The 19,649-nt window shown below is 51.5% G+C and overlaps 3 protein-coding genes across 8 annotated transcripts; 2 read left to right on the top strand and 1 right to left on the bottom strand.

The window, feature by feature from the left end:
* Positions 1-597: 597 nt before the first annotated feature.
* On the bottom strand, positions 598-16,186 carry mcm2 (minichromosome maintenance complex component 2). Of its 2 annotated transcripts, none has more exons than XM_061687436.1 (20): positions 14,720-16,186; positions 7,006-7,202; positions 6,735-6,907; positions 6,304-6,434; positions 6,080-6,218; positions 5,805-5,902; positions 5,621-5,742; positions 5,320-5,527; positions 5,101-5,235; positions 4,839-5,030; positions 3,796-3,889; positions 3,638-3,716; positions 3,394-3,565; positions 3,134-3,260; positions 2,946-3,058; positions 2,526-2,690; positions 2,390-2,464; positions 2,120-2,302; positions 1,892-2,047; positions 598-753 (listed from the first exon to the last, which is right to left on the bottom strand). In XM_061687436.1, exons 1-20 carry the CDS (start codon positions 15,236-15,238, stop codon positions 643-645), a joined length of 3,189 nt encoding a protein of 1,062 aa, XP_061543420.1. In that variant the 5' UTR covers positions 15,239-16,186; the 3' UTR covers positions 598-642. The 2 variants fall into 2 exon arrangements, with proteins under 2 accessions (XP_061543420.1, XP_061543421.1); XM_061687437.1 differs by lacking the exon at positions 14,720-16,186 and adding an exon at positions 8,297-8,346.
* On the top strand, positions 8,487-14,260 carry LOC133408461 (potassium voltage-gated channel subfamily G member 1-like). Of its 5 annotated transcripts, none has more exons than XM_061687440.1 (5): positions 8,487-8,508; positions 9,589-9,813; positions 10,660-10,839; positions 11,590-11,723; positions 11,917-12,468. In XM_061687440.1, exons 2-5 carry the CDS (start codon positions 9,796-9,798, stop codon positions 12,401-12,403), a joined length of 819 nt encoding a protein of 272 aa, XP_061543424.1. In that variant the 5' UTR covers positions 8,487-8,508; positions 9,589-9,795; the 3' UTR covers positions 12,404-12,468. The 5 variants fall into 5 exon arrangements, with proteins under 5 accessions (XP_061543424.1, XP_061543426.1, XP_061543427.1 ...); XM_061687442.1 differs by lacking the exon at positions 8,487-8,508 and adding an exon at positions 8,529-8,590; XM_061687443.1 differs by lacking the exon at positions 8,487-8,508 and adding an exon at positions 8,658-8,729.
* Positions 15,118-19,422, top strand: LOC133408462 (potassium voltage-gated channel subfamily S member 1-like). The gene is made up of 3 exons (XM_061687444.1): positions 15,118-15,223; positions 17,896-17,988; positions 18,978-19,422. Exons 1-3 carry the CDS (start codon positions 15,200-15,202, stop codon positions 19,293-19,295), a joined length of 435 nt encoding a protein of 144 aa, XP_061543428.1. The 5' UTR covers positions 15,118-15,199; the 3' UTR covers positions 19,296-19,422.
* Positions 19,423-19,649: the final 227 nt, after the last annotated feature.

The raw sequence follows: 19,649 nt of genomic DNA on the forward strand, positions 1-19,649 counted from the left end.
CGAACCCTGACCCTAACCCTCCTCTTATTTGTACTGGGCACAATTGCTGTGTTCAAAAGTATTATCCTTTAAGTTTGAACGGCAATCACTGGAGTTGGGTCATTATTGAATAAAGGTTCCCTTCCAATGTTGAAATTACATTTGCATTGGACCGCCATTAAAGTGTTTTGACATTTCCGCATTAAAAACATCGAACCGGGCGCGGCTGCGGCTCCGTAGGTGGAGCGGGTCGGCCGACGACCGAAGGGTAGCCGGTCGGAATCCCGGCTCGGCGCGCGGAAGTGCCCTCTGGCAAGACACCGAAGCCTACGTTGCTCCCGGGGGGAGCACGAACGCGAACGTGAGTCTTTGGCCGCCGTGATGGTGGAGCTCAAGCGCTACACAGGTGCAGTCCGTTTAGCATTGCGAAATGGAACAACTTCTGTTACAAGTCTCTTCAGATGGGCTCAATTTCTGCACAAAGCGAAATAGAGAACAAACGAACGAAGAACGTTCAAAAGACGACGGCGACGATCGCTTCCCGCGGTCGGTCGGCTTCTATCTAGACGACGAATGAAAACAGACGCGTGCGTCACAAAGTTGAATCAAGAACAAGAGGAAGGGAAAAGCGCGTCCATTTATTTACATTGGGTTTGTTTGACTTCACAATTGCTGCACGATGACTTTCTTCTTGCCGTCGTGAGCGAACCTGTTGGCGCGGAAAAGCTCGCTGTCGTAGAAAGACGCCAGGTTGTGGATGTTGATCTGCCGGGCCTGCCGGAAAACGGCACTCGGTCAACAAACAAAGATTTTGCACATTTTTCTCAGAGAGCCCACACGTGAAGAGATTTCAAATGCAATCCAAAACAAACACACACAAAATAAAAAGTCTCAGGCATTTCAGGTCCGGCCGAATTTCTGTCCTGGGATAACCGACACACACGCAAAGATTGTATTCCGCCGCCGATCTGGGAGGTCGTCCTCAAAGACGGAAATGTTACGTGACCAAAAGTCATCTAACAAAAACTAACAAACCGTTGCGCCGATGTCCGCTAAGCGTTGCCAAATCGACCGAAGGCGAGAGTCAATAAAAAGACGGACGCAAAAAGTACATCGGCCTTTGCCTTCGGAGTGTCATGCATTTCCGGGGACTCTGAAGTCTCTTTAGACCAGCGGTGCCAAACTCAAATTCACGGTGGGCCAAAATGAAAAATTGGTCACAAGGTCGCGGGCCAAACGCAATATTGAATGAAAAATCACTGCGATGTGCATGTTCCCCTTCTCTGCAGAAAAGTAGCGTTCAAGTTTATCATATGACAACAAACTTCAATTTGGCTTAAACACGGAATCCGGAATAACAAACTTTCCTATTCTAAACACACGAGAAATCTAATTTGCGATAAAAGACATCAGTGGTATGTTTCTTGTTTTGTATTTCAATAGATAACCTGAATTCTCCATCTTCTATTTATCGATCCCCAACTCCCTCTCTTTTTCATGTCAATCTTTTTTCAAAGGAAAACAACGACGACGACAAAATAAGAATGTCCTTCAATAAAAAGCCAAAGTTCAAACTAGGAACAGTCCCTGACACGGAGTTGATAAAGGGCATAAAAAATGCTCTATTCTTGGCTCCGGCCACGACAAACTCGACTTGAGTGAACAGACGACGTGCCTCCCAGCCGTCTTGGAAGTCAACCGTTTCCCATCTTTCGTTTGGCCATTTTCGGGGAGGGGAAGTGCAAATCTGCCCGAGGAGACCGGTGGCACGGCGGCCGACGACCGCAACACAAAGGGAAGGGGCGCTCGCCGGTCGAGATCAAATTTGAGTTGGGCATAGACGAGGACCAAAACTTCGGGTCGCCAAAATGAACACTGCCGCAGCCGTTAGCGTTTAGCCGGCGGCGGTCACCTTGTCGAGCAGATCCTTGTCGGGTATCTCGACGGCGTCGTGGTGGGCGCCGTAGCGGTTCCTCTGGTAGGAAAGCTGCTCGGCCACCAGCTGCTTGAGGATGAACAGCAGCAGCTCGTCGTTGTCCTTGCGGAACGCCAGGTAGCGGGAGAACGTCTGCGGGAGGGAAGCGCAACGCCGCGTCAAGGCCGCGCCGAGGCCGCGCGGCGTTTCTCGGTGCGGGCGTACCTTGCGCATGCTCCTCATGACGCTGAACTTCTGCGTGTCGATGAAGCTCTCCAGCATGATGCGGACGGCCATGTTGACGTCGTCCTCCATCACGTAGTCGCGCAGGTGCATCTTGGCGTGCGCCTCCGCCATGCGGATCATCGACTCGATGTGGCGCACCGTGATGGGGATGCTGCCCGTCGCCTGGCACCCAACGAAGCCGCGTTAGCGCGCTGCCGTGTGCGCGTCGCCCGCATGTGTCGCGTGTGCGTGTGCGTTTGGTGCGCTCACCACGGACTCTTTCCTGAGGTCGCTGTAGATGCGCGCCACCTTGTCTTGGTCCATCCGGTTGAGTTTGGGGTGAACCTGCAAACACGGCCGTCAATCACGTGACCCCGCGACGGGCGGCGCGACAGGCGGCACCCACCTTGTCCTTGGCGTAGATGATGTACTTCCTGAGCAGGTCCTGCGGAACGGGCGCCGCGTCGGACGAGTTGGGCGGGAGCGCCTCCTCCGAGGCCGCGCCCCCTTCCTTGTTGCCGGGGTGATGCTTGACGTGAGAGCCCACCACAAAGCGCGCCAACATCTCGTCCTGCGAGTGCACGCACACACTTTTTAAGGGAGCGTGTGTTACACACCGTCAGTGTGAGTTGAGGATTGTGTGCGCGCGTGTCTCTGAATGTCTTGCGTGTGTGACAGTTTTGTTTTTGCGTGTGTGTGTATTGACTGTGTTGCTTTTGTGTGTTTCTATATGCGCGTGTGAGTGCGCGTGGCGCTTGTGTGCGAGTGACTAACTGTGTGGGCACGAATGCGTGCGCCCAAATGTGCTACTTGTGTGTGTGTGTACCTGCACAGGGTCCACAGTGTCCCTGACAACACACAGGACATCAAAACGTGACACTATGGGCTCGGTCAGGTCCACGTTCTCGGCGAAGGTCAGCGAGGGGTCGTACCTGCCGCCTGGAAGAACACGCCCCTTGCTCGTTAGCTGTGCCGGTTGGCGCCGCGCGTGCGCCTGAACGTGCGTGTGCGTACCGATGGGGTTGGAGGCGGCGATGACGGTGCACCTGGCCTGCAGCGAGGTGACGATGCCCGCTTTGGAGATGGAGATGCTCTGCTGCTCCATGGCCTCGTGGATGCTCGTGCGGTCCGCGTCGTTCATCTGCAGCGACACGCGAAAACACGCGCGTCAGCGCCGGCCGAGGCGTCACGCACACGCCCGAACGTTACCCGTGCGCGTGCGCGAGCTCGGTCTGTCAGATATGTGCGCGTGTCGGCCGTGTTCGCGCGGTAACCTTGTCAAACTCGTCGATGAGGCAGACGCCTCTGTCGGCCAGCACGAGCGCGCCGGCCTCCAGCGTCCACTCTCGGCTGACGGGGTGCCTCTGCACGTACGCCGTCAAGCCCACCGCCGACGCGCCCTGCCCCGTGGTGAACACGGCCCTGCTCGCCACCTTCTCCGTGTACCTGCGCGCGGGAAGCGACACGGTCATCGCGAGCCACACTCGGCACGTCCGGGCGGCGTCGAGGGCGGCCTACTTGAGGAACTGCGACTTGGCCGTTCCGGGGTCCCCGCACAGAAGCACGTTGATGTCTCCTCGCACTTTGTGTTTCCCTCCTAAACAAAGGCGCACAAGGACCCGCGTGAGACCGCCGCCCATTCCTCAAACGTCGCGCTCGGGTGTCGAGGACGTTACCCGGGTTCTTGGGCTCTCCTCCGAACAGCGCCAGTGCTAGCGCTCGTTTGATGTCCTCGTGACCGTAGATGGACGGCGCCATGCTGGCGAAGATCTAAAAGCACACCAAAGTATTACGGGACGTACGTGCGCCGGAAGCCATTTTCTCATCAGCGAGCCGTGTCGCGATTGGTCGGTTGACTCCAAATCGACGGCGACTCTACCGCGCACCGCTAATGCGTAGTTAGCCAACTCTTAAGTCTGTAAACCGAAGCACGCATGACCCGTTACAACGCCGATCCTAAAAACCCAACCACCAAAACGTCTAATCCCAACTCTCTAAACCCCTAACCCTAAATCCCAGACCCTCTAACCCCAAGTCCCTGACCCATCCCCACTCCTAACACTTCAACGCCTCAACCAAATGCTCGAAACCACTAAGCCCCTAACCCTTCAGCCCCAACCCCATGACACTCATCCGCAAGTACCAAATCCTCTCTGAACCTCATTTCCTAAACTTCCAGCACCTTCACGCCCAACCCCAACTTCAAATCAGTCCCTCGCACTTAACCTTCAGCCCAAAGTTCCAACCCTTCAACACCAACTCCCTACCCCTCCACCGTGAATTCGGAAACCTCTAACCCTAAATCCCTAACCAGCACCCCCCTAACTCTCTCCCTAATCCGCTGACCCTCTTGAGCTAACCCCAAATCCAGAACCCCAACTTCCAAACCCTAATCGGAATTCCAAGACCGTCTGGCTCTAACCCTACCTAACCCGTCCGCCCATTTTCGACAGCGCTTAACCTCATTAAGGTGGCAGGCGCGCCGGAGCCCATCCCAGCCGACTTCGGGCCAGAGGCGGGGTACGCCTCGGACCGCTCGCCAGACGAAGAACCCTTTGCGCTCGACATTTACAGGCAAAGGACAACTCAGAGTCTTCGGTTTCACGTGTCACATTCCGGAACGTGGGAGAAAAACCCCCCGCGGCTCCAGAAACACGGACGCCGCAACGCATCTCTTACCCTCCAACTGCTTAACGTATCCGACGTGCGGCCGACTCACGCGTTCGCCGACGCATTCGTCCTTGGACAGAGCGACGACGGCCTTGACGTCTTCGTCCGTCAGCTCGGCCGCGGCCACGCCTTCGTCTCGCCGAGCGATGTGGTTGGCCAGGATGACGGTGGCGAACACCGGGAAGCCGTTGGCCACGTTCAGAGAGCCGTCGTAGTTGTTGTGGTAGATGCCCGTCAGCTCCTGAAAGCGCAAACGGTTTTTGAGCACCCGACCCGCGGCCGTCCGGACCCGATCGAGCCGGCCCGCTCACGATCTCGTCTCCCGGCTTGCAGTTGTCCACCAGGTCCGCCAGCAGGATGGCGTCTTTGGAGCGCGGCAGACGTCCGGCGGCCACCTTGCCGGGACTTTCCTGGATGGTGATCCTCTGGTAGTTCTGGTATACTGTCTGAAGAAGTCCAAGAAGAGTCCACGGGGTGAGACGAGGCGGCGGAGAGACGCACGAGAAGAAAAGAGCGGCAGAAAGGCTTACCTCCTCCATGTTGATCTCAAACGGTCCCTGGGACTGACACTCTGGACACGATCCCGGCTTCACTTCCTGGTTCTGGGACTGGAAAAAGGGCCCTAGTACAAAGTTGCACTTGTTGCAGTTGTACTTGACCACGCCCAGCTGCGGCAGCACGCCGGTGCAGCTGCTCACCACGCCGCTGGTCCGGATCAGCTGGTTCAGATGGAGCTGCCTGGAGAGCCGAACGAACGACAACTCAGCGGCGCCGACAAAAGAATTCACGCTTCTGCCGTCGACCGGGCACGACGACCTCTCCCGCGCCTACCTGAGCGAGCGGATCTCCTCCACCAGCGGCAGGTTGCAGATGCGCACGTGGATCTCGTGGGCGATGCGGTCGTACTTGGGGTACATGGCCAGCACCACCTCCTTGGCCGCCTCGTCGAGCACCTGGCAGGGAGGGAGGGTTAGCTGTGGGTCAGCCCAAGGGGGCAATTTTCTTCTGCGTGTACCTTCAACATCTCCATGGGGGCTTCAGGCAGGAAGTACGCCAGCACGTGCTCCCTGGCTGCCAGGTGTTCGTAGTTCACCACCAAACTCTCCTTGTTCTCTGCACACGCACTCATGTCAACTTGAGACTTTGCCACAAACGGGTGATGTGCAACGCACAGATGACAGGCACACGCAACACGCACACAAGTGACAAACGGGGTGGACGCACACACATCGGTGACAGAGGCGAAACAGGTGGCGCGCACACACAAGTGACACACGCGCGCGCGGCCACCTTTGCACATGTCGCTGATCTTCTCCTTGAACACGTTGCGTCCGCTCTCGTCCACGTGCGTGCGCAGGAAGTTCTTGAAGCGGTTGTAGATCTCCAGACGGGGGGCGGGCACGGACACCCACTCCCTCACCGTGTGACCCTGCCGACGAGGAAGAGGGCGTTAGACGCGGGTGGGGGGGGTGGAGAGGGGGCGGGGCGTGTCCGCACGCGGCGCAGCGAGCGACCTTCATGTCTTCCAGGTTCTCGATGCTCTCGATCATCTCTTCGTCGTCGCCTTCCGCCGCGCCCTCCGCCGCCCGCTCGGCCAGGCGCCTCCGCCGCGCCGCCGGGCGCTCGTCGTCCTCGTCTTCGCTGTCTGAGGACGCGGGACGACGTCACGTTCAATCGAAGCGCCCCACAAAACTATTTGTTTGTTGTTACACGGAGTATTATTTTTAACAAAGGAAATAAAGCACTATTGTATTAAAAAAAAGTGTTCAACGTGTGCTTTAAGGGGCGGGGCCCAGCCAGCGAGTGGTTTACACCGGCAAAAACTAAACTCAAACGCATGAAAAAACAAACTTGCTCTAAAAAAAAAAAAAAAAAGTCTTTCCAACTGAATGTAAAGAATTCAAGTGCAAATGAATTCAACGTGCGGACGTTTTGGCGATCTGACCGTAGAGCAGCCCCCTCCTGAGACGGCCGCTGAGGCCGCGCTCTCGGTCGCGCCTCCTCATGGCCTCCTCGGCGGCCGCCCGCGCCGCCGGGGACAGCTCGGACAGGTCCTCCTCGTCCAGGTCCAGACCCTCGGCCTCGTAGCGGTCCAGCGCCGGGATGGGCCGGTAGTCCCTGCCGAGCCGGGACGCAAACGCGCTCGTCAGAGTCGACTTTCACCATATGGTCCCTCTTAAGCTGCCGGCGATTTTTGGCGAAACGGCGCCCCTCACCGCTCCATGCCGTCCCCGATCAGCTCCTCGCCGTCCCCGTCGTCGTCGTCGTCCTCTCCGGGCAGCGTCGCGTCGCCCGGCAGGCCCTCGGACTCATCCTCGAAGGGTGGCAGGTCTCTGCCGGGGCTGGAGGTCAGGTCCCCCCTCCTGGAGACCGGATCGGGGCTGGCGGCCACGTGCTGCGACTCGGACGAATCCTGTTGCCGGCGCAAGGACGACGGTTTTTTTATTTTATTTTTTCGGACAGCGTCGACGGCCGTCGCTCGAGCAGAACGACGCGCGTCCGCTGCAACTTGGAAATGAATTTCCTCATTTCAGGTAGGAAGGAAGGAAACCAGAACGCGCGTTTCAAGAAAGGAAAGAAGGACCAAGGAAAATGATGGAAGGGGCTCAGTGCCCATTTTTGGGTCTCCTTATGCTAGCCTTGAAATCTTGATTAAACCCCAATCCCGCCTTGAAACTCCTACCTTCGACTCCATGACCTTCCCACCCACGCGACCCGACAATATCGCTACACAAAACATTCCAAGTATTTCGGACGCCGTCATACGGAGCCAAGCGTGTCCAAGTTGCGCACGCTTGTCATTAGGTCAACATGGTGTCGTGTTTTCCACATGCTGTACACGAACAATGAAACAAACATTTTCTATGATGCATGGACATTTTATGATGTTTTGTTATCAGTTTATTATTTGTGCAAAAAAAAAAAAATGTGGTTAATCCTCCCAAAAATCGTTGGAATCCACTCCAGTTGATCAATTTATTCCCAATGAAGTTATCGAAATGGAATTGGTTATATTGCGTTGTGCAAGTAACTGGAACGGTGACGCTACTCCTCCACTTTACTTTCAAAAGCAACTTGGAATTCATCTTGCCAACACTTTTCTGGCTAGACGGCAAATGAGGCGGTTATCAATAATCAATGCTCAACGAGGAGGAATTGTTCAATTGAACATTTGGTGACAACTTTAGCACACGGCAAGCAACTACGCGTTTCTAACCTTTGAGGTCTCAAAAGAGCTGCTCGAGATGTTCAATGTTTCTGGCATTGAAGCCGATTTGTAATCTTCTGTGCTCAGAACGGAAACTAACGCTCGCCGCGAGAAGCTTGAAAATGAAGAACCATGAAAATGTGAACATTGTCAAGGCAATAACGCCGACATTGGATCGTGTTCGCAGCGAGCCGGTTTTTCTCGCCACGTTGTCCTGAAGAACTACAAACAAACGCGTCGCCCTCGTCCACGAGGTCAACTTCCATCGAGCGTATGTGCAACAAACGAAAGAAACTCACCGCCATCTTTCTTCTTGCTGAGCTTCAACGAACTCTGCCGACTTTCCCGCCAAAGCGAGTCACGCGGTGCAGAAAGCCCGCGAAATCTCATGAATATTCAAAGCGGCGTGACCTCGACGTCTACGATTGGTCGAGCCGAGCCAAAGGGGGCGGTCTCTTTGAGACTTTCGCCAAGTCACACTGCGCATGCTCGAAACATCGACTGACGAAAGGTTTGAAAATGATTTGGAAAGTTCATCATCCAGCCTTCCGTTTTCCATACCGCTTATTGTTCATATGTATTTGCTACACGAGGTAGATCATCGGATTGCAGTACACAAGGATTGTTTTGCATTTTATGGCGCAAACAAACTTGAGGAATGCGTGTGTTGTAAATAATTGTCAACAAAGTTCACGTGACACGGAAGTGATCTGCTCTCCAATGCTGTGAACAGTAATTGTCTTTTTTGTTGTTTTTGTCTTATTTCAACGCAGATCTGCAGCATATTGGCAATAAAGTGTTAACTGATCAAATGTCAAATTTACGGCTGCTATTTGCGCTCGGCGTTTTTTTTTTTTTTTGCAAACATAGACGGAGTTCGTGTCACATTTATTGGTTATAATGTGATTATTTTATGAATATACTTAACTGCTAAACATTTTATATGGTGGGGGAGATAATGCACATGGCGAGATAAATAAGTCTAATTTTTAAATGCAGCACGAAATGATTTGGGCTGATTTCTTATTTTTTGTAAACTCATATGTTTAGTTGGGAACTAAAGCGGTTTCCCCCTTTGCAGATTCAGAAGAAAGGCAATTACAATTAAAAACATCGCAAATGCAGGTTTCCTTCGCGTTCCTCTCACACGCCAAAAGGTCCAAATTGTAACATTCAAGTCAGCTTTAGAGTCACAAGAAAGGCAGAAATTGTATCGAAAAAAAACAAAAGCTCTGACACGTTCTGCGCGCGCCTGCGTGGCTTTCCTCGCCACAAGATGGCGCTGTGGTCACGGATTTGCACAATTGTGCCACGATCCATCGTTATTTCATTTGAAAACGATTACTGCGTGACTGTCATGTTACAAGAACAATATTGTCTGTTGCAGCCCTTATTAATGCAGATGTTACCCCATTAAATTCATGTTTGTGTATGTCATTAATGTCATCAAATGACTATCATAATATTCATCGTTCTTATTATGATAGTCATTTGATGACATTAGTTTTAAAAGGCAGCTTACGAACAATATGATGACGATGATAATAATAATAATAATAATAATAATAATACATTGATGCTATTTCTCAAGGAATGGGACGAAATAAAAGAAGCCAGGTGGAGTGGAGACTCGGCTCCCTTCCGGAGAGTTCCGGAAAAAGCCGAACGGACTCACAAGCGGGACGAGCATTGGAGCGAGCGCGCCACGCGTTGACGTCTCATCATTGCTTTATGACGTCATACATTCAGCGGAGACGTTGAGCCGTCATTCCTGGAGCGCCGAGCGTGACCTCAGAGGATGCCGCTGTGCCAAAAGGTGAGCCGCTTCTTCGTCTTGTCGCGTCATTAAAAGTGCACGCAAAGCTGATGACGTCACGCGGGGCGTCGGTACGGCGTCACGAAGTGTTTTCAAGATCAATATGGCCACGCCCCCGCGCGCCCTTTTCCAGTCTCACGTCAAATGTTGCGTAGCGCAAGTCGAGTTTACGGCAGCAGACGGTCGACAAAGTGCCGTTAAATGTCGACCGCGTTGCCGCCAAATGTGTTTACGGTGTCGTTTATGATCGCCCCCATGTTTAGCATTTTGTGTCTCACGCACTTGACAGTCGCGCGATTGCAACGATTCTGACGACGCGCGACGTTTTGGACGTTTGTACCGATACTGGCGTTGTACGCTTGGAACGCATCGTGTACAATCGTCTCGTTGTCGTTGAGAACGTTGAAAGTGTCTCAAAGCATTTCATCGACGTCGACGCGTCGTTTTGTGCACGTTTACAATGCCGTCTTAGATGTGTAACTTTACGAAGTTTACAATGTTATGTCGCAATGTGAAATTGGAGACGCGTGTTTCACGTTGACGATATCTCATACCGTAATTATGTTGTCATATGAAAACGCAGAGCTTACGATGTGGAGAAAACATCGACGGAGTCATGCGCAACGCTTACGGCGTTTGCGATCCTGACGATGTCGTGCCGCGTACGATGTTTCATGTGATGGATCCAACGTCGTGTACGATGTTTACAATGTATCGCACGAAGTCGACAATGTCTTGTACGTTGACATATTGGACGACGTCGAGCATAACGTCACGTATGTCGTCCGCGTGTGCGATGTCGCGCAAATCGTGTGTTTCTTTTGGTTTAGTTTTTTTTTGCCGCAGGTCAACACGGCGACGGAGCGTCGGGGCGGCGCGCGGGGGCGCCCGGACGGCGGCGAGGGCGCGTTGCGCGTGAACGTGGGCGGGCTGAGGCGCAGCGTCCGCTGCGGCGCGCTCGCCAAATTCCCGGACACGCGGCTGGGGAAACTGCTGGAGTGCCGCTCGGAAGAGGACATCCTGCAGGTCGGCGAGCGCGCCCAACACGGGGAGGGCCCGCGCGGCACAGCTTTGTCGTTCGGAACTTATAGTTAGTTACTTTGTGAGTCTTGAAAGTAAGTAGTCGGTAAGCGGCCGCTTTCGGGAAATGAATTTCGACCGCACTGGAAAAAGTCCAACAACGCTGTCCTTCCTTTCGGGCTTTGTCTTATTCCAACCGTTGAAAAATATTCCTTTTCTCATTCCAAGTGAACATTCTCATTTATGTTGAAATAATTGCTTGAATTCTTGACTTGAGCCAACTTTCCAAAAACGTCCAGGTTAAACCGAAAGGAGGATTCGCATTACGTCAATTTAATGATCTTCATTTAGGACGACTTCAAATAAGTGCTTAACGAAGGAGTTTGCATTTTCGGCTTGCACCAAATGAATTCTTTACTTGAGTCAAAGCTAAGTGGTGAGCTGCGACCGATTGCTATCACAACCATAAATGGTTAACTTTGTCCAACGTTGACATTTTTCAGCGCATGAACGAGCTAAATGTAACTTTTTAAACCGAACGATTGAATTTGTATTTTAATACAACGTCATTGAATGAATCAATCATTTTATTTTGAAAAATGCCAAATCTAATCTTTCGTCCTTCAAACTATTTGATTTTCTATCAATGACAGTGACAATCCGTACCTCCGCTTTGATCGGTGTTTTTTTGTTCGGTTTACACCTCCACGTCAGGACACAGTGTGAGTACTCGTGGCCCCCGTGCGCCCCCTGCAGGTGTGCGACGACTACGACGTGCAGCGGAAGGAATTTTACTTCGACAGGAATCCCGGCGTGTTCCCGTACGTGCTGCACTTCTACCACACGGGAAAACTTCACGTCACGGACGAGCTCTGCGTCTTCTGCTTCAGGTTAGCCGCTAACGATAATTTGCGGAGCCTATCCCGGCTATCTTCGGGCGAGAGGCGGGTACGCCCCGAACCGGTCGCCGGCCGATCGCAGGGCACATAGAAACAAACCACCATCCGCACCACCCAGTCATAAAGTTGACTCGGATGACGTTGGTAATAATCGGTTTTAATTGTGACACTTGTGTTTTTGCAGTCAGGAGATGGAGTACTGGGGCATCGGCGACTTCTTCCTGGACTCGTGCTGCAGTTTTCGTTACCACGAGCGCAAACTGGGAAGCCGCCGCCGGGCCAGCTGGGACGACGACGACGACGGCGACGGCGACGACGACGACGACATCGGCGGCGACCGCGCCGAAGACGACGACATACGGAGACTGCGCACGTGGGGCCAAAAGGAGGGCGCCGGCGCCGCCTGTTGGTCAACTCGTGCTGATGCTCTTCATCCTCTTCCTCCTCTACATCCTCCTTTCCTATGCTTCCTCCTCCTTTCACTTTTTCTTCATTCTTCTCCTTTCGCCTCTTCTTTTCCTTCTCATCTTTCTCCTCCATCGCTTCCTCTTCATCTTGTCTTCTCCCTCTTTCTCCTCATCTCTTCATTGTCGTCATCCACCTCCCTCGCCCTCGTCTTTTCGCAGGGAGCTGCAGCACTTCGCCGACGTCCGGTGCGGCGGCGTGCGTAAGCGTCTGTGGCTGACGCTGGAGAATCCGGGCTACTCGCTTCCCAGCAAGTTGTTCAGCGCGTTGTCCGTCGGCGTCGTGCTCGCGTCCATCGCCGCCATGTGCGTCAAAAGCATTCCCGAATATCAGGTACGCACGCACACGCCCAAAAACAAGCAACACGCACATTTGAAAGCACAAGTTCACACACACTACATAAAAAGACGCATTCACTTTTTTGTGACATGAAAACTGACTCGACGTTTCCTGGTTTAGGTCAATTAGAATGACCAAAATGATTTCCGTTTGCTAAATGCCAGAATAAGGAGAAGGATTTCTTTTTATTTTTTTCCCCAAGACAACATTTCACGACTTTCTTCAAAGTCAGAAGTGGATCACATCACATCTCATGAGGATTTGCCATCATTGCCTTCAAACGGTCCGACTGACTGGAGTCAAACGTTTTGGATCTCCTTCCACGAGCTTCTCACAATCGTTGCCAGGAATTTCGTCCCGTCCCTTGTGACATACCTGCTGCAAGCGAGCCAAGTTTGTAGGCCGCCTCGCTGGCACATGCCTCTTCAGGTCTGCCCATCGATTTTCAATAAGACTGAGCTCAGGACTTTGGGATCAGGGCCACTCCGAAACATTGACTTTGTTATACTTAAGCCACTTTGTAAGCCGTTTGGCAGTCCGCTCGGGGTCATCGTCCATTTGTTCGACCCGTTTGCACCCGAGCGCTCAAACGTCCTGGCTGAAGTCTTGAGATGTTGCTTCGCTTTTTCCACGTCGTGTTCTGTCCTCATGATGCCATCTATTTGTCAAGTGCACCGTTCCCTCCTGCAGCAAAACGACCCCCGACTGTATTTCACAGTTGGGATGGTGTTCTCGGGCTCGCAAGCTTCCCTCTTTTCCCTCCCAAGGTCACGATGCTCATTACGGCCAAAGGGGTCAGTTTGAGTTTGGTCAGACCACGTCTCCAAAATGAAGGTCTTCGTCCCTGTTCGCATTTGCAAAGTGCGGTCAGTTTTGTTTTGGAGTAATGGCTTCTTCCCGGCCGATTGGCCTTTCAGCCCATGTGGGCGCAGCGCTCGTCTCACTGCGGATTAAGACACACTCTTCACGCCAGCATCTTCACAAGGTCTTTTGCTTTTGCTCGTGGCGTGATGTGCACATTTGGGACCAAAGCACGTTCATCTCGGGGGCACACGAGCCGTCTCCTTCCCGAGCGGGATTATGGCTGGACAGTTCCTATTTCCTCTTTAAACTTGCGTATAATGGTTTACATGGCGAACATGGCACCTTCGGGCGTCTGGAAAATGCACCCAGGGATGAACCAGGCTTGAGCAAGTCCACAATTCTCGGCTGATTTCTTTGGACTTCCCACAAAGAAGCAGTGTTTCGGTGCTTCGGTATTTCAGGTGTGCCGAGATCAAGTGTGTCTTCAATGCTCTCAGTAAACCTATCAGAAGCTTCCAAAGACATGTAAACTTCTGATTTTGAGGAAAGTCATGAAAAATTGTTTCCCGACATTTAGCACGTGGAAATAGTTTTGGTAATCCTAATCGACCTAAAGCAGGAAAGGTTTCGTCTCATTTCATGTCAGACAATGCATATTTGTCTTTTTATAACGATTCCTTCTGGTTTCAAATGTTCATACAAAGTTTACGATAATGCGTACGATGTTTTCGACTAAGTTGCTATGTTGAAATGTCGCGTCGCGTTTACGATATTTGCGACACGACGCGGCCCGGCGCCCGGTGGGTCGTTTGCCACGTGTGCCCTGAGCGCCGTTGGCGTTGCAGACGTTCGACCGCGACGGGAAGTCGACGGACGAGCCGAGCGCCGACGCCGTGGAAGCGCTCAGCGGCTGCTGGTTCACCTTGGAGGCAAGTGTGCGCGTTTGTGTGCTGCGCGTGTGTTGTCAGTACTTTGTGTGTTTGTACATATGTATATACCTCACTGTGTATGTGTGTACATGTGCGGGTAGTACGTTATGTGTGTATACCTCACTCTTTGTGTGTGTATGGGTGTGTTTCTATGCCCTGTGTGTATACCTCATTGTGTGTGTTTGTGTGTGCTTTATATGTGTGCACCTCATTCTCTGTATATGTATATACACTTCATCTGTATACGTGTGTGTGCGCTGTGTGTGCTTAATGTGCGTGTACCTCATGAGTTCTGTGTGTGTGTGTATGTATGTATATACTTCACTGTGTGTGCTGTGTTTGTGTATTTTTGCATGTCATAAGTTGTGTATGTGTGTGTATGCTGTAAAGTGTGTGTGCCCTTGTCGTGAGTTGTGTGTTTTTCACGTCACTGAGTGCGCGCGTACTTACCGCGCGCGGGTGCACATCCGCCAGGTGTTGCTGCGTTTCCTGCTGTCTCCAAACAGGAAGCGGTTCTTGCTCCGCCCCCTCAACGTGATCGACGTGGCGTCCGTTCTTCCGGTCTACGTGACGCTCGTCTGCGAGCGGACGCTCGGCGACCGATCGCAGGGACGCCCGCTCCAGGTAGCGAGGCGTGACCCGACCGAGCGCCGGTGCCCTTTGCCCTTTTTCTTCCCGTTTGCCATTCTTGTCGTCTGGCAGGTTTTCCGCCTGTTGCGGCTCTTCCGGGTGCTGAAGCTGGCTCGCCACTCCACCGGCCTGCGCTCGCTGGGGGCCACGCTCAGGGTGAGCGCGCCCCCCAAAAAAAACCAAACAAACAGCCTGCGTCAACGACAAGCGCCGCCAAAACAAATATTGTGATTGCGCGCGGCGCCAAAAACATTGACCACAGACGCGTCCGGCACACGTGGCGAAATAGATGCACACCACATGCTCCAAACCAAGAGTGTGATTGTAAGTGGACAGCATGTGAACCAAAACAGACGCTTGTGAAGTACGCACCACGTCTCAAACAAATGTTGTTTGTCAATTGTGATAGAAGTGTACCGCTAGCATGCCGAAACAGATCGTCGTGTCCTTGTAAACGTGTACGCTTCATCAACAACTAGGATGCATGTCACCTGTGGTACACACGTGGAGCACATCAGCATCAAAACAAACAGCGCGCTCGTTAAAACAACAACGTGGGTGTCAAAACAAACCGCGCGCTTCCGAAAAATGCCATGCGGGCATCGAAACAAACAGCGCGCTCGCTGAACGAACTCGAGCGTCAAAACAAACAGCGCGCTAGCGAAAAGTGCAACTCGAGCGTCAAAACAAACAGTCCGCTAGCGAAAAGTGCAACGCGGGCATCTAAACAAACAGAGCGCTCGCTAAACGAACTCGAGCGTCAAAACAAACAGCGCGCTAGCGGAAAGTGCAACTCGAGCGTCAAAACAAACAGTCCGCTCGCGAAAAGTGCCATACGGGCATCGAAACAAACAGCGCGCTCGCTGAACGAACTCGAGCGTCAAAACAAACCGCGCGCTAGCGAAAAGTGCAACTCGAGCGTCAAAACAAACAGTCCGCTAGCGAAAAGTGCCATACGGGCATCGAAACAAACAGCGCGCTCGCTGAACGAACTCGAGCGTCAAAACAAACCGCGCGCTAGCGAAAAGTGCAACTCGAGCGTCAAAACAAACAGCGCGCTAGCGAAAAGTGCAACTCGAGCGTCAAAACAAACAGTCCGCTAGCGAAAAGTGCCATACGGGCATCGAAACAAACAGCGCGCTCGCTGAACGAACTCGAGCGTCAAAACAAACCGCGCGCTAGCGAAAAGTGCAACTCGAGCGTCAAAACAAACAGTCCGCTAGCGAAAAGTGCCATACGGGCACCGAAACAAACAGCGCGCTCGCTGAACGAACTCGAGCGTCAAAACAAACCGCGCGCTAGCGAAAAGTGCAACTCGAGCGTCAAAACAAACAGTCCGCTAGCAAAAAGTGCCATACGGGCATCGAAACAAACAGCGCGCTCGCTGAACGAACTCGAGCGTCAAAACAAACCGCGCGCTAGCGAAAAGTGCAACTCGAGCGTCAAAACAAACCGCGCGCTAGCGAAAAGTGCAACTCGAGCGTCAAAACAAACAGTCCGCTAGCGAAAAGTGCCATACGGGCATCGAAACAAACAGCGCGCTCGCTGAACGAACTCGAGCGTCAAAACAAACCGCGCGCTAGCGAAAAGTGCAACTCGAGCGTCAAAACAAACAGTCCGCTAGCGAAAAGTGCCATACGGGCACCGAAACAAACAGCACGCTCGCTGAACGAACTCGAGCGTCAAAACAAACCGCGCGCTAGCGAAAAGTGCAACTCGAGCGTCAAAACAAACAGTCCGCTAGCAAAAAGTGCCATACGGGCATCGAAACAAACAGCGCGCTCGCTGAACGAACTCGAGCGTCAAAACAAACCGCGCGCTAGCGAAAAGTGCAACTCGAGCGTCAAAACAAACAGTCCGCTAGCGAAAAGTGCCATACGGGCATCGAAACAAACAGCGCGCTCGCTGAACGAACTCGAGCGTCAAAACAAACCGCGCGCTAGCGAAAAGTGCAACTCGAGCGTCAAAACAAACAGTCCGCTAGCGAAAAGTGCCATACGGGCACCGAAACAAACAGCACGCTCGCTGAACGAACTCGAGCGTCAAAACAAACCGCGCGCTAGCGAAAAGTGCAACTCGAGCGTCAAAACAAACAGTCCGCTAGCGAAAAGTGCCATACGGGCATCGAAACAAACAGCGCGCTCGCTGAACGAACTCGAGCGTCAAAACAAACCGCGCGCTAGCGAAAAGTGCAACTCGAGCGTCAAAACAAACAGTCCGCTCGCGAAAAGTGCCATACGGGCACCGAAACAAACAGCGCGCTCGCTGAACGAACTCGAGCGTCAAAACAAACCGCGCGCTAGCGAAAAGTGCAACTCGAGCGTCAAAACAAACAGTCCGCTACCGAAAAGTGCCATACGGGCATCGAAACAAACAGCGCGCTCGCTGAACGAACTCGAGCGTCAAAACAAACCGCGCGCTAGCGAAAAGTGCAACTCGAGCGTCAAAACAAAAAGCGCGCTAGCGAAAAGTGCAACTCGAGCGTCAAAACAAACAGTCCGCTAGCGAAAAGTGCCATACGGGCATCGAAACAAACAGCGCGCTCGCTGAACGAACTCGAGCGTCAAAACAAACCGCGCGCTAGCGAAAAGTGCAACTCGAGCGTCAAAACAAACAGTCCGCTAGCGAAAAGTGCCATACGGGCATCGAAACAAACAGCGCGCTCGCTGAACGAACTCGAGCGTCAAAACAAACCGCGCGCTAGCGAAAAGTGCAACTCGAGCGTCAAAACAAACAGCGCGCTAGCCAAAAGTGCAACACGGGCATCAAAAGAAACAGCGCGCTCGCTAAACAAACTCGAGCGTCAAAACTTAACAGCGCGCTCGCTGAACGAACTCGAGCGTCAAAACAAACCGCGCGCTAGCGAAAAGTGCAACTCGAGCATCTAAACAAACAGCGCGCTCGCTAAATGAACTCGAGCGTCAAAACAAATAGCGCGCACGCGTCTGAATGTTTCTGTGAAAAGCAACAGGTTGCTTGTCCCTCCCGGCCCGCAGCACAGCTACCGCGAGGTGGGCATCCTGCTGCTCTACCTGGCCGTGGGCGTGTCCGTCTTCTCCGGGATGGCCTACACCGCAGAGTACCAGGAAGTGAGTCGCTACGCCACTTCCCACTTCCTGTTTCCTGTTGATTGACAGGCGGCTGGAGCTGTGTCCGTGTGTTCATTAATCATAATGTAATTGATTATAAAAACTACTTGACATAAAATGCAGAATTAGAAAATATTTGAGTAAAATGATGTATAATTGGTGACTTCATTATAATTATAAATGTTAAAATTTGAAAAGATCATACCTTATATTTTTTTACATTAACATTTTTGATTTTTAATGTTACAAAATAATTGGTAATTTAATGTTACAAAATAATTTTTAAAATTATATTCATAAATTTAAAAACATTCATTGATATAGTAAAATGAAAAATCTTAATATAATGATACACAAAATAAAAATAAGGGAGGAAAATGAACCATTTAAATTCATTTTATTAACTTTTTTGTGAATCAAATCTTTAAAATGATCACTAGGTTATTAAAATAAATTCAACATTAATACATTGAAATAACATTAAAAATCACAAAAGAAACTATTACACACAGATTACAAAATTGATTAAAATAAACAATTTTAATTTCCTTTATTAAAAATTGCTTAGTTATATATATTTTTTTAATGAGAAGCCCTTATAAAACTAATGTGTTGCAGTAATGAAATTCATTTAGATACATTTTTTCATTCATTCAACTCATTAGATAATTGGTTGATTTGTTGTCAAAACAAAAGCTATTGGTAAAATAAACATTTGTTTGTCTTTTATTGAAGACTTGATCAATTCAGTTTGACCATAGCAAACAATTTAACATGAACATTTTGAATATACTTTAAAAGTGTGTTCATGTTACGAAAACAAATACCGCATGCTCATTTTATACATAATTTATTAGTTCCCAATGATTTCATCAAATGTTCTAGCTGATTTCATTTCTCTGACCGGCGCCCATTCGAATGACGACTCGAGATGCGTTTGGCCAACGAAGTGCCTAATGAGGCGTCCGTATGTGTGCGTACGCGCTCAGGACACGGGCCTGGACACGATCCCGGCGTGCTGGTGGTGGGGCACGGTGAGCATGACGACGGTGGGCTACGGCGACGTGGTGCCCGTCACGGTCGCCGGGAGGCTGGCGGCCGCCGGCTGCATTCTGTGCGGCACCCTGGTGGTGGCGCTGCCCATCACGCTCATCTTCAACAAGTTCTCGCACTTCTACCGCCGACAGAAGGCGCTCGAGGCGTCCGTCCGCGACCCACCCGAGACGCGGGACCCGGGCGCGGGGGGCGTGGTCAACTACAGCTACGTGGAGCACGCCGCCCCCTGCGCGGCGGGGCGGCCGCCGTGACCCGCCCCGTTTGGGCCGTACTCGGATTCCCAACACCAAATTCTTTTAGCTTCAAAATAAAACAATTAAAAATCTGTTGCACTTTTAAAATTCGGCATGTACAAGTAAAAATACAAATGTAAAGCAGTTCAACATCTCTTTTTTTTGGGGGGGGGGGGGGGCCTATTTAGGGATTTTTTTTTTTTTGTGTGACAAATTTGACAATTAGAAACTTCAGTGTAAAACAATTCTTAATCTTTTCAGAATTTCAATTTCTAACTGATTTTTAAAAATGTTGAAATTCATTCAAATATTCCACTTTTAAAAATTGGACAAGTAAACAATAAAAAGAGCCAAGTTGCAATTAGACACCGA

This window comes from Phycodurus eques, chromosome 10 (assembly GCF_024500275.1).
Source record: "Phycodurus eques isolate BA_2022a chromosome 10, UOR_Pequ_1.1, whole genome shotgun sequence".
NCBI lineage: Eukaryota > Metazoa > Chordata > Actinopteri > Syngnathiformes > Syngnathidae > Phycodurus > Phycodurus eques.

Bases quoted from the DNA above. Each gene is read 5' to 3' on its own strand.
- LOC133408461 (XM_061687438.1), top strand. From the start codon at position 11,480: ATGACAGTGACAATCCGTACCTCCGCTTTGATCGGTGTTTTTTTGTTC. The intron at 11,724-11,916 runs GTTAGCCGCTAA...GTGTTTTTGCAG, and splicing joins CTCTGCGTCTTCTGCTTCAG to TCAGGAGATGGAGTACTGGG.
- LOC133408462 (XM_061687444.1), top strand. From the start codon at position 15,200: ATGCTCCAAACCAAGAGTGTGATT. The intron at 15,224-17,895 runs GTAAGTGGACAG...CCCGGCCCGCAG, and splicing joins TCCAAACCAAGAGTGTGATT to CACAGCTACCGCGAGGTGGG. The intron at 17,989-18,977 runs GTGAGTCGCTAC...GTACGCGCTCAG, and splicing joins ACACCGCAGAGTACCAGGAA to GACACGGGCCTGGACACGAT.
- mcm2 (XM_061687436.1), bottom strand. From the start codon at position 15,238: ATGCTGTCCACTTACAATCACACTCTTGGTTTGGAGCATGTGGTGTGC. The intron at 6,908-7,005 runs GTGAGGGGCGCC...CCGGCTCGGCAG, and splicing joins ATCGGGGACGGCATGGAGCG to GGACTACCGGCCCATCCCGG. The intron at 2,303-2,389 runs GTGAGCGCACCA...GTTGGGTGCCAG, and splicing joins ACCTCAGGAAAGAGTCCGTG to GCGACGGGCAGCATCCCCAT.